We start from the raw sequence: 17385 nt of genomic DNA, 5'->3' as shown, positions 1-17385 counted from the left end.
ATATAATATGATGGTTTTGTGCATTCGCGCAAAATTAAAATCTGGCAAAGGAAACTTTCTTTTACAATATTTTTGAGTGAGGGGACTGTGCGGGGGACGAAAACATGTGTGCGGACACATTTTGTTAGGTGTGCGCGCGCACACGCGCACACCTTACAGGGACCATTGGACATAGACATGTGTATTTTCTTCGGTTTTTCATATTATGTTTACCAATCGATGCGCAAACGGAAACGACGAAATTCATGCATAAATAACAAATCGCATTGTATAAAAAATAGCAGGCAAATCCTAAAACAATCATTGTGTTTAATGTAATTATAGAATTGCATAGGTCGGTCCTTAGGATCAGGTAATTAAAAATAAAAATATTCAATCAAAAAACCGTATGCTATTAATTATCGGCAGTCATTCAAATATAATTAATAACTGCTTGTTATTTTGACTCAAACATAATCTCTAAAAATGGAAAACCGTTCAGTGATGGAGAATATAATTTTAAAGAAGAGTGGTTCAAATGCTTACACGATCTCTTTGAGAATTTTGAAAACAAGACAGAAATATTCAAAGAATAAAAGATATGCCTTCGGCTAGAAATACGGTGAAACGTGGAATATCAAGAACTCAATTATAACTTTTATTATGGAATTCTTAAAAAATATTTTTATAGAAAACTTTTTTTCGCCACGATAAACTGCTTGGCACGTCAGACAGTCGAAAAATATTATTTGGGAAATTTTGGCACGCGTTCGTAAAAAGGTTCGCCATCCCTAATATAGGTAAAGAGAGCGCCAGTTGCTCGGCAAAATGAAGACGTGTTTCTTGCGTATAATGCACAGTAGAACCTCGATTTTATTATTATCAACTTAACTATGAAACGTTATACCATCGTGTTGCTTCTCAGAACGGCTACCAAAATTTTAACACAATATAGGTAACCATATTTTCTACTAAAATAACTAAAATAATTACCACTAACTTTATATTTAACACAAAGTTAATAAATTTCAGCAACACGTGCTCGCAGTTTTTAAATGAATGTAATCAATCACATCCATATTTACCGGCTACGTTTACAAAAAAATATTTAATTCAGCCATATACATTCTATCTTACTCTAACGCATAGTGCGAAGATATAAGCATGCCGAATGCTTACTCACTCGCATTTACGGTTCGTTTTTGTTCAGGCTTTGGTACTCATAGAGTTTTCATAGAAGGGGTGTTACTTATTACCACGAATGGCTTATTTGAATAAACTTTTTAAAATTTCTTTATATTATATAGGTCAACCTTGTCAAGTTGTTGTTTTTTTTTTTAATATATAATCGTTCACATTATTAAAACATTTATATCTTAATAAGTGTAGCCAGGGTTTTTTTGTCATGTAACGCGGTGGAACGGCGTTCCGGCACCTTTTTTCACGGTATTTTTAATATTTCAAAAGCAATTAGACGAAACAATATTCGCGCTTACATAGTACAAGTTAATTTTCCTGAATCATCTCATATGAAAAGACATGTCCTGAAAAACTATAGCGGTTGATATACCTACCTATGCATTGAATTCTATTACCATTTCTTCAAGTGAATGTGAACGCGTATTTTCGCAAATGAGTCCAATAAGAGCTTCGTTGAAGACCAAACAGTTTCGGCACTTTTGTTCATCAAACTCATTAGACCACCTTTGACACTTTTAGATCCTTCAGAATATGTTGATTGGTGGTTACTCAGTGGAAGAGATTCGGCCATAGACTCCATAGAGAAAAGGAATCGAGACGATTTGCCAGACAAAAATTGGACTGAACTTTGGAAATTACCAAGGCCCCCTCAAAAGGGGGGCTGACAGGGCTCTAGCCTGGAGGATCGACTAGATAAGTGAGATAAACGCACATCACAAATTTGCTTTAATCGTAAAAAAAATCGCCTGCGCCGCTAATTTCTATTATACTTCATGTCCATGAACATTTTAGATTATATAATTGTGCAATATATTTTCTGATTATTATGTGTCGATACTTGACAGCTTCATCATTAAAATCGCCAATAATTCACTGTATAAGTACCCTTAATTTGAACTAAAACACAATTTGAAAAACGTTAATGTACTATTTCACACTGCCTTTAATCTTAGCGGTAGGTAGGGGGGCCGCCAAATATCCAAGCCTGAGGGCCCGTTTCAGGATGTGGGGGTCATGGTGTAGGTACACCGAGTGCAATAGACAAAAGACTGATAAAACGAGAAATTAGGCTGTGTTGTGTTGAGTAGATTTGTGTATAAGTTAAATGCACTAAAACTTTTTTTGTCCATTTTCAATTAATATTTTGGAACCTGAATATTAAAAAACCAAAATCGACGATAAACATTCGGCGAAAAGAACGACTACATCCACTAGTCGGTGGTAGTGTAAATCCAAAGAACATTTTTTTTCAGTGGAATTCGACATAAATATTGTAGCTCTCTAGACCAAGCGGGTAGGTACTAGCACAGCCGATAATATTTGAGTAATGTTTTAGCATACTAGGCGCACATGTCCAGCATGGTCGCTGTTAGTCACTTCCAATCCGCCAGTCGCTGATGACACGCTCAACGGTTACCACCGTTTATGCCTCCAATTTAATAAAAACTAGGAGAAACTGTACAAATATACCGCCGAAAAAGAGCCTATGAGACTAATTTACATTCTCCTCCTTGCCCCCCCCCCCCCCCCCCAATATTAAATCCTGGTATGGTGGTATGACCTGGAACGATACAAGATAACTGACTAGCAACAGGGATTCTTGGTGGCGCCGCGTGGTGTCCTTATGGTCCAGCTAAAGGACGAATATGCCGAAGAAGAAGAAGAATCCTACCCAATTTTAAGAATCTCTACAAGCAATGACAATAAAAAGATTTTTATTTTTGTTTTCAGAGACCAAGAGTTTCGTCGTTAAGTATGAGCCGAGGAAAAATGGAGTTAAATCTGATTCTACTGAGCTGAAAGTGAAGTTAGTTTCAATTATTCTTTTATCCATACGATATATAGTTTTCTTAATACTAAACACCAAACTTTCTCTAAAGATGATTAAGTAGGTACCTAGATACTGAAAATTGTATGATGTACTTAATGACAATGATCATATCGTCTCTGTTCTGGCAGAACACACTAACTGGAGAATACTTGTTTTGAGTAATTTGACTTTGAAGTTGTTAAAATGTTTTAAATGGTCTATCATGTGAGTTTATTAAGTAATCGTAAAAAGGATGACTTTAAAATAAAGACTGTTTATTTATTAAGAAGGTTTCCAGACGGTAAAGTTTGAAATAAGGAACATTTTGGTATAACTAACTCAATATGTCATTTTTTCGAATTAGTGTCTTCTGCCAGAACAGTGACGATATAATATGTTGAGTGTTTCTCTGTTGAACAGATACGTAGGCAATACCCCCAACCTATGTCCAAACCGTCCCTGCACCTAGCACCTGACTTTTAAAATCTTGTGTAAAAAAGGGAAATATTTTTGAAATTGGACTGACTAATTTGTTTCTCTCACACGTAATAGTATAACTTTTCAATATTCTCTCAAACTAATAATAACGTATGTTTGAGACTTTCACGATCGTTTGTTATCTTAATGTGTTTTTACTGCGTGTTCTTCTGCCTTCTTTCCTCTATGTTTTGGGCTCGTTGCAGAAGCTATTCTCAGGAGAAATGAAAATACTCTCTAGACTCTAGAGAATGGCCTACGCAACAAACCCGAAATGTCGAGGAAAGAAGGAGTGAGAACACATGGTGAAAACCCAAAAATCGATTACGATAACAATGACATAATTTTATATATTTACGTGCTTCAAAATTATTATGTGTAACACGATATTAATGAGAAATGTGTGAATAAGTGCACCCGACGTGCTACGGTTCAACCACACCACAGTTAAAACCCCAGGACTTGAAATGGACCGGAGCGACGTTCCTGTTCGTGAAATCGGTAAAATTATCGCTCCGTCTCGTGGAAAAAATAATTTGACAGTTTGAGCTAGATAAGCCATATAATAGAAAATCTAACACACTTAATTTTATAAAATACACATAAAATTTGATAACTATTCAAAAATCTTCAAAAAAACTGTCGAGCGCTCCGGTTCGTAAACTTTTCCATTTTGAGCGCTGGTTAAAACAAAATATTTATATTCAAGAAATCTGATGAATACCTCGGTTATTAATTACTGTACAATTAATAATTTCAGGTATACGAGTGTCAACCATGAAGACGTTATGACAGGTCAGGCGGGGTCAACCGCTTCACTGATGGAAGACCCCTCAGTTAACAATTATGTTGTGTGTGATGATGATGACTACGACCCATTCATGCACAGGATTGTTACAAATCCCACATCGTAAGTTTTTTTTTTAAATTATAAGTAAAACCAGAACACATCTGTGCGTCATAAATGAACATTGTATAAAAAGCTATAGCTAACCTAAATTGGAAACAGAAAGCAAATATTAAGATCTAAAATGAAATCAGTGTAGATATTATAAAAATTCGTCACGGTGTATGACAGGGGTCTATATTGTAATATCTGCTATCTAATGGCCCACGTGCGCCACGTAGGTCAAAATGGAGCTTTTAGTGCTTTTTCAAAGCATGATCCTGGACATTCCTTAAACGTTGTAGATAATCTATTTATATAATTTTGAAACCTTATTATCCTTTATATTTATTTTAAACATTTGATGACTGCATAAAATATCTTTATTACATAAAATAGTATTCTTTTAAACCTCTCGATCTAATGTTTTAGAATATAGTCATACTTCAGTACATCCATGTGCAGTGGTGTTAAGATTTTTTTAGGTTTATTAATTTTTAAACGCATTTACAAAACCATTAGTAAAATTAATGTTAACATTATATTGTGAAATATTTACGATAAAAAATTATATTTTATAATCTCTGTGATCCCAAATTTTACAAGAATTAGGCATTTTCTTATTCAAAAAATGGGCACGATTAACACATTTGAAGAAAATTCTAAAGACACTGATTATAAGCGATGTCTTTGGCCATTCAAATGTGTAAACATCCTGCGAATAATGATTGTTTTATAATAATTATTGACCTAAGAATAAGGAAGTAATAGATTAGAATAATTATATAAATAGATTAATTACAACGTTTAAGGAACGTTCAGGCTAATGCTTTGAAAATACTATAAAATCTCCATTTTGACCTACGTTGGGCATTTGGGCCCTTAAGTACTCAGAACCTATTTTCAAGGAAACCTTACATAAGGTGAATCACCAGGTATTAATTCTGGTTAATAGGAAACTTATTAACAAAATACGGTATGCCAATGACACGATGCTGATTGCTGATGACTGAAAGGGCTTGCATCAATTGGTAGAAATGGTTAATTTAGCAATGTTTATGGTTTGAAATAAACCTTAAGAAAACAAAATTATTATTAGTATCAAAAATAGCGACACCAAACACCAACACAAGTTACGTTATTAACATTAAACCAATTGAACGTGTGACCCACTATACATATTTAGGAACATGGATCTGAAATGGGACCAGTCTCAGGGAATAAAACTAGAATTAAGATTGCAAGGAGTGCCTTTCTCAAAATGAGACACCTCCTTAGTAATCGAGACCTTAACCGAGGTCAGAAACTGCGTATGGTACGTTGTTATGTTGTTTCAATTCTTTTCTATGATATGGAAGTATGGACGCTAAACCAAGAGATGTCACAGAGAGTTAAAGCTTTCGAGATGGGGCTGTATAGATGCATTCTCAAAATTACTTAGACTGATCGGGAAACAAATGTTGAAGCTCTCAATCGAATGGGTAAGGACAGAGAAGTTCTGCGTCGTATCAAAACCAGAAAACAGCAGTACCTCGGTCACATTATGGGAGGACAAAAGTACAGCATTTCCTAACTTGTCATCGAATGAAAGATTAATCATAAGCATAGCAGACGATGACGCTGCATTTCGTGGCTTAAGAACTTTCGTGATTGGTACGAATTCAGCTCCACTGAACTGTTCCGGGTGGCAGATGATAAGACTAAGATCACTCTGATGGTGGGCGACCTTCACTAGAGGATGGCACGACAAGAAAAAGATAAGAAACTGTTTAGGAAGATTTTAAATGATTTTAATATTATAAATGATGTTAATTTTTTTGTATTCCACTATGGATGGAAAACTACTGATAAACAACCAAGTGTGACCATGGAGAAATATCATTCAGTGATTCATTCAGAGAAGTGATTCATAATGGTCTTGTGAAAATGACGTTGTTTTGATTAAAGCGTGTTAAAATGTGTGATGTAAACTGTCCAAACTACATTTAATAGGATAGCAATTTTTGGACATGCATTGAGTTTCAAAACATTCAAACAGTGGATTGTACATGGGCATTTGTGTTGGGGCAGATGTTTAAAGAACATTATTTGGTACAGTTCGGTTATGAGGAATACAGCGGCAAACACGTTTTGAAAATAGCCGATATATCGGATTATTTGTAGGGTTAACCTAACCAAACCTAACCTAAACCAACCTAACCTTACCTAAACTAACGCAAACTAACAAATAATCCAGTATATCGGGTATTTTCAAAATGTGTTTTCCGCTGTATTCCTCATAACCGAACTGTACCCATTATTTGTATAATTTTTTCACCCACAAATGTATTTTGGTTTGGACTAAGCATTACACTCAACTAAATTGTAAATAAGAAACTGGTCTGCAAATTAACAAAAAGATTACAATATCAGATAATTACATTTAGCGTTTGTTGTAACATTCAAATAAGATTATAAATATTGTTAATTTTATAAATAATGAATAAAATTCTTGAATTCAAAATTTTTTAACAACAATGAATAATGCTTTCAGAGACATGGATACGTTCATTCATCTTTTGAAAGGATCTTTGGGTAGTGGTATCCTGTCTATGCCACTGGCCATGCTGAATGCTGGGTTAGTGGCCGGCCTCATCTCGACATTCGTGGTTGGTGCTATCTGCACCTACTGTGTCCACATCCTTGTAAAAACATCCCACGAGCTGTGCCGAAGACGGAGGACACCGGCTCTCGGATTCGCGGAGACTGCGGAAGCTGCCTTTCTTTCAGGACCAATACATCTTCAGAAATATTCACGACTGGCCAAGTAAGCACAGCATTATGCATAATAATCCCTGTCATTGTGATGTTTTAGGTAGTAACCATGTATGTCACATGAGTGATTTTTGTAAATCGTGCCAAGACAGCTGTCAAATTAAATCACAGACAAAAAGATGCCTCATATTATAAAAAAATGGAAGAGAATATTTGGACAGTAAATTGTTAAGCACAAATTACATCGGCAGATTCTCAGGCCAACCGTCTGGCCCGACAATTTGCCACAATCACCCCCGATTGTGAAAAGTCACTTATGAATCGTTCCCTGAAGTAGTAACCAAATTGAAACAATTCCTATTTTTTGGGCATGATCGTGTCGAAGAATACCAAGAACGTACTAAAATATCCCAATTAAACTCAAGCTTCAAAGTGTAGCCGCACGTGGCATGTCCTCTCTTGCATTTAATTTAAAATCATAAATTTGACATTTACATAATGAAATGAAGGATGCCTGACTTTATCCATTATTTTAACAGAAATAATAACACAAAACAAAAATAATATCCTAATAAATACAATCAGCAACTTGTTATTATTGTCTAAATGTCATCTCCAATTGGTATTTAAAGTAACAAAATAATGAGAGAAGATGGTTTAGTCTTGATTGTTAACATTAACAACTGAGTGTATACTATAAACCAATCAAATCAAGCGTCAACACGATCACGTTGGTAGCTGAATCATTCCGTGTAATTGCTATTTAAAGTCGACGATTGCTCACAACGATCGTTGAATCTGGTTGGATCTACGAGTCTGCTGGTATAATTAGGCCTTTATGACAGTCAAACAAATACAAATAAATACGTAAAATGGTAAAGACAAAATATTTTTGAGTGGAGTGATTAATTGATTACTTTATATTCTATAGTTCATAGGCCTATAGGAATTGAGATGTAAAATGTAAAAAGCGTGCACATTCAGTTTTGGTGTAATATGATTTCATTGAGATTTTGAAAGAGAAGACATTAAGCATTCCTTTTTGTATTTTCTTCTCTTATCAGTTTACGTGTGATTCGTTTTCAAATTAACCACTAGGAGGCCCGCGTGACCCCGTCATATCACTTGATCCGTATTGTAACACTGATGGCCTGCCGCATTAGTGAGAGAAAGAGAATAATATGTGAATCTCCATGATTTAAGCTGAAGTGTAGTTCTACTTACTCGCAGTAAACTGTTCACACACTAGGAGACTAGTTTGACAATGATTGCTATGAGTGCCTAAAAGAACACCAAAAAAATTGAGTATTTCTTTGTGATGGTGAAGAACATAAGTATTGTTTAATTGTCCTCAACCAACTAGAATACGTTTGTTTGAGTTAAAAAATGACAATGGACAGTTTTGATACTGAATAATAGATCACAACTTACTTTAAGTTGGACATACCTGGTATAGTTAGTTATATTATGGTAAAATCCATTCCAATTCGTCAAGATCGTCAATTGCATAGTGTAAGTAACAGAAAACACACGACATAAATAGGTACCTACCATTCTAGTTACTAAGGTACTCTTCAACAACTAAGCAATAACTGGAAGTCGCTGGAGTCGAAATGCGATTAACTAAATAGGAGGGGCTTATTAGTTGACACTTTTAACACGTTGACAAGAAGACCTTGCTCGACAGCAGTAATTGAATTAGCTGTAAATCGTTTGCATTACCCATTCATTTCTTATAATTTGTGCTCTGAGATTTATTTGCCATGACTTACATAAAAGTGTCTTGCATCAGTATTACAAATTCAAAACAAGTTTTTTTTTACACAATTATTATTTAGATGAATAATCATGTAAAATCAAAAATCACAGTAGATAAGTAAGTAAATAAGCAAAAAACCATCACAAGCATGCAGTTATTATTTTTGAATTGAAACTTATTTACCCACGTCAAACATTAACAGAATTGTCAACGAGACACACATGTGCAGTGCTATTCACGTTACACACTTATATGCCATTAAATCTACTTTTGCCATGTAAAATAATGTTTTCTATTGACTATTGAGTTACAACGACACAGTTTTGGCGAAATCAGTAGATTGAAAAAAAACGTGCGAATGCATTTCTTAGGAATAAACTAATAATGGAGAGCAGATCCAAATTCGTTGGAAACTGCTCGCGAGCCTAATACTACAAGGTTCTAAGTGTTCATTTTTGACAAAACAAACGTAACAATGAAGTGGTATTATAAGCTGCTTCATTGTTATTTTTGTTTCGCCTAAAATAAACACTTAGAATCTTGTAGTTCTGCACTCGCCTACTGTGCACCATAACCTACAATAAACTACAAGTAATTTTGCAGTTGTTGTTGAACCAGTTGTTCTTTTAATCATCAATAAAGTATAGACATACATAAAGTAGATACATTGTTTTTTATTTGCAAACAATGATTTCGAAGCTAATTGACAATATTAATTTTTCTATGACTACTATTTTATTTTAATCATACTAATAATGATATGGATCCCCCACCAAATGTTTTAATCGTTGCAAAATGTCCTATATAATAATCGTTTGAGTTAAACAATTGTTATATGAATATGTTTGTGTAATTTTCAGAGCTCTCATAAACACATTCCTGGTGATTGACTTACTTGGATGTTGCTGCATCTATAACAGCTTCGTCGCGAAGAATATAAAACAGGTGGTGGACTACTACACGCAGAGTGACTGGGATCTCAGGATCTATATTGGTTGCCTGCTGCCGTTCCTTATAGTATTGAATATGATAAAGAGTCTCAAGTATTTAGCACCGCTATCCATGATTGCGAACATACTAATGGCGGCAGGCATGGGAGTCACAATATATTACGTGGTGCAGGAACTACCTGACCCCAGCACGAGGCCGTACTTCTCCGCCGTGAACCAACTGCCTCTTTTCTTCGGAACAGTCATCTTCGCCTTGGAAGGAATCGGTGTAGTAATGCCACTAGAGAATAATATGAGAACACCTCAACATTTCACAGGCTGTCCAGGAGTGTTAAATTCTGGCATGTTTATCGTCGTTACCCTGTATGCCATCGTCGGATTCCTCGGATACCTTAAGTACGGCATCGAAACGGAGAGCAGCATCACTCTAAACTTGCCCAAGAATGAAGTGTAAGTTGAAACCTGAATGCCAAAATAGGAATATGACGCATATAAGTAATATACCAGCTGTTATATTTCATTTTAATGTAAGTCTTTCAAGGCTGACTAATTATCCTGCGCAAGCGATTTTGAGAATATTAGTAATCAGATTTATTTTTTAAAAACTTATATCAACCAATTCGTAATTCAAAAATCTTTGTTACACATCAGAAACATAAGTACATATTACAAAATATTTGCACCGAATAGGACTTGAACCCACAACCATCTGTGCTTTACCAATTAACCTTCTGACGCAATCCACTAATCACATTGAAATTTTCTTACAATATGCAAATGCGATTTTATTTCAAATACTTACTGTGAAATCTGGTGACCATCTTTTGACCTAATCTGCATTAATATCTGCTGGACGCAACATCACATGAACAAAAATATCCTCGTAACGACCTTGCTCAAAGACATTTGCTCATACAAATTATATTCTTAAAATAACTAAAATATTTTGTCGAAAAATGTAGCCACTCTATCTACATATGTTCATATGCCGCGCGGCTTAAGCGTTGGCCTATAGCGTCGTGGGTCTCAGGTTCGAATCCTGGGTCTGGCAAATACACACATTGTTTTTCAATTTGTGTTTGAGTCAACGTATGGGCCTAATAGGTTGAGCAAGTGGCTTACATCCATTTCTCATAAAAACAAAATCTGTTAATACAAACCTCCACTCTGTGTACTACTCTACTGTGTACATATCAATATAGATGCAATGCATATTGCATGTACTTGAAAAATGTAATCTTCTAATGTTGCGATAAGAGTGGATATTGCAAATTCGCATTCATGTCGCGGTTGTTCTATTCTGCTAACCTGTACTTTTTAACTGCTATAATTATTATAAGCCAAGTGCATAATCATAAGATGCAGATAATGATTATCATTATGTTTTCTGCATGCATCGCGGTGTTCAATTTTATTATTTTTGATTCTGATTCAAACTGACAGCTCACTCATTAAGATTAAAAAGACTTAAGCCATTAAAATGTCAAAGCGTATTTGCATGCTGTATATGTTATGGACATATTATTTATATAGGTACTTCATGATATATTAAATATATAAATAGAAATAATTTTACGTATAAATAAACAGAATAAACACTTTTGTTATAATGCGCGAAATCATGTTTATCATTACCATTCTATACTTAACCACTTCTGACAACCGATAACCTTGTTCAATGGATATGGATTATTCTTTTTATCATTACAATTTTTCATGCGATTAATTGTCTAAACAAAATTGTGCACACGATTTGATAATAATTGTGATTAATAAAAATCACAACATAACTATTATTATAATCATGGCCCCCAACATCCTGAAGCGGGCACCTAGGCTAGGATCTTTGGCAGCACCCCTACATATCGCTAAGGATAAAGGCAGTGTGACACTCTACAGTAGTGTTTTCCAAATGGTGTACGCGATAAAATTAATGTGTATATTTTGTTTTTTTGTATATTTTAATACATCCATTTGAAATATGAAGTTGTTGAGTATCGATAAACAAATAAAAATTGTATCGTACAACCACATATTTTTAAATAATAACATTATTGACGGAAAATAGCTTAAAGCAATTATTATTAAAGGAAATTTATGATGTGTGTTTATCTCACTTATCTGGTCGAATTGCTTCGCTGGGTCCCTCTTGAGCCCGGGCCCCCAGGCTAGAGCCCTGTCAGCCTCCCCCTTGTGGGGGCAATGAATATAATATTCAAATTTAGATATATGTATTGTCAAAAAATCTCTTTTGTTGAAATATGTAAGCTGGCGAAAGTAGATATAATATATACAATGTGTGTATATAGTATGCTTTGCGACCTTTCCAATGCCTATATCTAAATACTCGAGTATTCGGAAAATATTTTATTGAATCTTTCATGTTGCTGACTAATAAAGTCGATAAATTAATTGCAATAGCTATATACCTACTGCGTTTATTAAAAGTCATCTGGTAATAGAACATGCACATAGGTACCTAAAGCACAAAGAAATTAACATTATACCTAATTTTTGAGGGCATATCAAACTTGAAATTGCAATTACTCCAACATATGATTTTTAGACTTACCAACTTTTTGCATTTACCCTACAATATTGTGATTTAGATAACGGTAGTTAATTCATTAATGCATATATAATATGTACACTTCTTCTTTTCTTCTTTCGACCATGTATTAATTAATTAATTAATTAATTATTAACGCTGTATTAATTTTTTCTAATTGAGAATATTATTGTGATTATGATTAATTATGTAATAAAATAATATGTTCAATCTGTATATTTCAATTTCAGGCTAGCGCAATCGGTGAAGCTGATGATTGCCGTATCGATTTTCTTCTCCTACAGTCTGCAGTTTTACGTTCCGATGGAAATAATCTGGAAGAACTTTAAGAACTACTTTGGGAGTAAAAAGAATATAATGCAGTACGTGATAAGGAATGGGCTGATCATCGGCACGGTCATCATAGCGATAACAATACCAAATCTCGGCCCATTCATCTCGTTGATCGGGGCGCTGTGCCTGTCAACTCTGGGGCTGATGTTCCCAGCCATAATTGAGTTGATCACATACTGGGAGGACGATGGATTCGGTTATCGCAGCTGGATGCTGTATAAAGACTTTTTGTTGATTGCCTTTGGGATGCTCGGCTTCGTGGTAGGGACTTATGTCAGTATCAGAGAGATCACGAGTGACATCATTTGATTCATTGCAAAAGGCAATATTCTAGAATGGGCAACATGTTATAAGTATACCATGACTGTCTGGAGAGCAATAAATGGGCTGTCCGACATACATAATATCGTCACCGTTCAGGCAAAAGTCACCAACCCTAAAAACATAGTTTTGAGATATCGCAATTTGAAAGTTTGAAAATGCAGGAAAAATCAGATTTTAATGTTTTTAAGGTTTTATATACATTAAATTATTTTCTCATGTCTTCTTAATAATTTCTTTAAGGTACTTTTACTTTTTGATGCTAATTAAAACATCTGGAAGGTTTTAAAGGAGGCAAGGTAGCTCAAATTATGGTTTGGTGACTTTTGCTTGTTAATAATCTGAACAATGTTAGCCAAAAGAAGCATCAGTAAAACTCACCATCCATAGTATAGTGACTTTTGCTTGTATATTTATAACGAAGGATTTTTTTTTTATAGAGTCAATAATGTCTATTCACCTATAATGACTTTTGCTTGTTAAGATTTTATCGAAAGTCATTTAGTGAAAAACAAATAATTCAGATTTAAGCAAAATTTTACTAACTAATGTACCGAGGTGAGTTTTTCATCTTAAAGAACATAATTTTACGCTTCGGGTGACATACTCAACTCAAAACTGCCATTTTCAGGGTTCGTGACTTTTGCCTGAACGGTGACGATATTATACTTTAAAATAATACTAATAAGATGCTATGACTAAAATTTTACATATGGATTGAAGCGTAATATGTATGTGAATCATTACAGTTTTTTTTATATCAATAGTGTATATTATTATGTCATATCTTGTATTTATACTTTATATTTGTAATACCATGCAAATTTTTTATACTGAGTGACATATTCATTGGAATTAAAAGTGGTTAATGCGTATTTCGGCTATGGGAGTTGTCCGTTAAAGCCGAAAGTCCGTTATATAATAAAGTAATTTTCCAAATGCGAATGATAAAAAATTAGGTGGTTTACCTGTATTTACATAAATAAACAAAACAAAGCTAAATTTTTATAAAACAGGAAAATCCTAATTATATGTCTGAACATTGCCCGGCACCCATTAAAACTTCTGGAGAAAGTCACGCCATACGACAACAGAACCAATTTCCTCACGCAATGCTGTGTATTCATGGGCTGATTATACACCGAACTTACTATAATAGCACTCTAGATGACTTCTTTTCTAAAAGAGTTCATTAATTATTCCAATATTTCAATAATTATTTCAAATAATATTTTGTACATAGGAAAATTACATTTTAAAGTCTCCGATGAAAACATAATAACTTCTGATACATAGATACTTTGCTACAAAAATATATAAAGGTCTTTATTCTAAATGATTTAAATTTCATATCAATTTATGTGGGAATCTATATAAAATTAAATTACATATGGTTTATTTACAATTAATTAGTCATGTTCTCTTTCCTGTAGAATACATTAAAATTTAATAATGATATCACAATGAATATACACTATTGATATGTAATAACATCGGGAATGTTGATTACATGAGTTGAGTTTTATTTAGCTAATGTAAAATAAATGCTCCAACGTTTAAGAAAACAATGTCTGTTCACTATAAGGTTGCTCAAGTTTTACAAATAAACTACCGAATGGATTATTATTTTTTATGAATAAGAAAGTTACGATTGTAGGTTTAATGAATTTGTGAGAATCTCACAAAATGGCCACCTCAAGCTGGTGTGTTACACTCCTAATGGAAGCCATCGCTAAATAATTTACCTCGATGGTAGTTGGCTGTTTGTGAAACTCCTCCTGTGTTGTATTTGGTGATACCCAGGTAACACAAAAATAATTGGAAGTGAATCGGTTACCATCTGGGTGAGACTGTAACAAGATTTAATTCTCGATTGAAGAAATATGGGACAATCTTATGTTTAATATTTACGTCTGTATCATAAAATGCATTCAAATTTGTCACGTAAACTAAATATATATTCAATATTGGTAATATTTGATAACATTCAGGTAGGCAGCGTGATTATTGAGTTATATGGCCCGACCATCATTAAATCATAAATCTAAACCGGTTTCAAAACCTTGGTAAATGGCAACTGGCTTTCACAATAATTATTATATTCTTACCTTATTAATGTGGTCTGCGGTGATATTCAGTGCTTGTCTTTTTACGTTCAGTACTGTATTTTATAATTTGTATTTATGTTATAAAAGATGTAGAGACACAAAGTTAGAAATACAAAATCAAATAATATTACACATACAAATATATACAAATAATTTTAAATTTTCAATGGCTAGGATAACGCCTACTTCAACTATATTCATGTCCCTCAAAAAAAGTTTAATGACTAACACTTGAAATCTTTCGCATACCAACCCATATCACCAATTTATTTGGTTCAAAAAACATAAAATTTTAGACGGCTCCGACATAAGATTTTCTCTGTTTCGCATACATTATGAATCAAAATGATCGTGATATTGCATATCAAGCGACAGTATTGCTAACCTCAAATAATTAACTGTAAAATTTTATCACTCAATCATCTCAAAAATAAGATGTTCAATTCAAAGTTTTGCCAGTGAATATTTTAACCAGTTTATGTATATTAATTTTAATTGAAGGTTTTACCAACAGATGGCATTGATAATGATTTTTTTTAATAATATATCACTTATCTGTGATTATAAATCAAATGCTCAACATCCAGCTCGTTAGAATGCTCATCTTTATACCTACATTATGAGTGTAACATATCATCCTTGGTGTTGTAAGCGAGAGTACTCTTAGACATAGCATTTTTCATTATTTTTAGACGTGTTGTAATAATTTATAATATATACACTTTACTCGGACTTTTTGTTGTTCATATAATGATCTTTATGCAATCTATAATTAATATTCATTATGGATTGTCAATATTTTTAGAGAGGATATTAATACATTTTTTACAAAATGTAGTAAATGACTACTATATAGTGGCCTGAGAACCAAAGGACTCTGTTTCATAGTTTATTTTTAATAAATGTAAAATATTAAATAAAAAAATCAATGTGTGTACTCATGTACGCGTTAGAAGTTATACTTCTTTGGCATAACAAAATAAAATAATCGCACACCGCATTAGTCAAAATTCACATCAACCAAAATTATTCAAACAGTTGGAAAATAGTTTTCACATAAACTAAATATGTAATACCAGACTAAAATAACGTACATATCACACTCAAAAATATTAAGCTTAGTTTTGACAGCTAATCACATATAAAACGCGAGACGTCATGTTTCAGATCTGTCAAATAATAAAGTATGATATAAGATAGAATTGACGTTTCAATAGCCCCATATCAATAAAAACTGTAATAAAGGAAGGCCGCTTATTGGAGTGCCGCTGGTTTATTTCTAGACACTTTAACTTATATCACTAAATAAATTATTTAATTATTTCTCATTGTTTTTATTTTATTTTGGCCAACAATAATAAATTCGTTTCCCACGCAACGGAACAATTCGCACCATGATTGTAAAACCAAGGCATCTGAAAAAACATATTTTGTATATAGGTATTAGGATTTGAAGTCTTCGTTTTGTTAGGAAAAATAGAGTTTCTAAAAAAGAAACATAATATTTGGTTTATATCTACATTATATTGCATGTTATTTCAGTTACTTCACTTTTACATTATCAAGTTCACGACTTTTGCAGTTGTTTTGCATTTAATCTCAAAATTGAAAAATTTGCAGATGCCTTGGTTTTACACTCACGGTGCGAATTCTTCGTACATATAATAATAACTTCGCTGCCTAGGCAATGGAATAAACTATAATATTATACTATATAATCGTCACGATTGCATTATCATACTGTGATGTAAAGGCAGTGCGTCCGGCTGATAACCGAACAATCGTGGTTCGAATCCAATCGAGTGCGATTTTTTCGTGTGAAAAAATAAATTATGTGTTACATGTCACATGCCAAAAATATACTCTGATCTGATTTACAAACGCGTCTAAAGAAGTATAACTTCACAAAATATATATAGATATACTAAATTTTTTAATTATAAAATTATGAATACATTTTCAACAATATATTTGCCAAATTAAAATTAAAGTACCTGTAGGTCTATGAAGGTATATGAAGTCAAGAAAAAATTTTTAGGACACCTATTGAAAATATTCGTTTGCTTCCATATATTTGTAATATTATAGTTGACTGTTAGTTTACCGGAGTAAATTGGAAAATATAACCTCTGGATAGGTACACTGATTAATCCAAAACATGGACGAATATAATATTCAAAACTAAAATCATGATTTTGATGTAAAGGCCGCATACAAAACTGTCACTAATTAATATTAG

At 33.4% G+C, this 17385-nt stretch overlaps 1 protein-coding gene across 1 annotated transcript; it reads left to right on the top strand.

The window, feature by feature from the left end:
• The first annotated feature begins 2919 nt into the window (after nucleotides 1-2919).
• LOC147079607 (proton-coupled amino acid transporter-like protein pathetic) lies at nucleotides 2920-13118 on the top strand. The gene is made up of 5 exons (XM_085942452.1): nucleotides 2920-2986; nucleotides 4227-4376; nucleotides 6886-7158; nucleotides 9726-10265; nucleotides 12615-13118. The coding sequence occupies exons 2-5, from the start codon at nucleotides 4255-4257 to the stop codon at nucleotides 13024-13026; spliced, it is 1347 nt and encodes a 448-aa protein (XP_085798578.1). The 5' UTR covers nucleotides 2920-2986; nucleotides 4227-4254; the 3' UTR covers nucleotides 13027-13118.
• The last annotated feature ends 4267 nt before the right edge of the window (nucleotides 13119-17385 follow it).

Source organism: Rhyacophila brunnea, unplaced genomic scaffold (assembly GCF_057557595.1).
Source record: "Rhyacophila brunnea isolate RB1 unplaced genomic scaffold, BYU_Rbru_1.0 scaffold_1, whole genome shotgun sequence".
NCBI lineage: Eukaryota > Metazoa > Arthropoda > Insecta > Trichoptera > Rhyacophilidae > Rhyacophila > Rhyacophila brunnea.
The sequence above is the reverse complement of the archived record's forward strand: the minus strand, read 5'-3'. Positions and strand labels throughout refer to the sequence as shown.

Excerpts from the sequence above, each read along its gene's own strand:
- LOC147079607 (XM_085942452.1), top strand. The coding sequence starts at position 4,255 with ATGACAGGTCAGGCGGGGTCAACCGCTTCACTGATGGAAGACCCCTCA. Across the intron at positions 4,377-6,885 it reads ATTGTTACAAATCCCACATC|AGACATGGATACGTTCATTC; the intron begins GTAAGTTTTTTT and ends TAATGCTTTCAG. Across the intron at positions 7,159-9,725 it reads AAATATTCACGACTGGCCAA|AGCTCTCATAAACACATTCC; the intron begins GTAAGCACAGCA and ends TGTAATTTTCAG.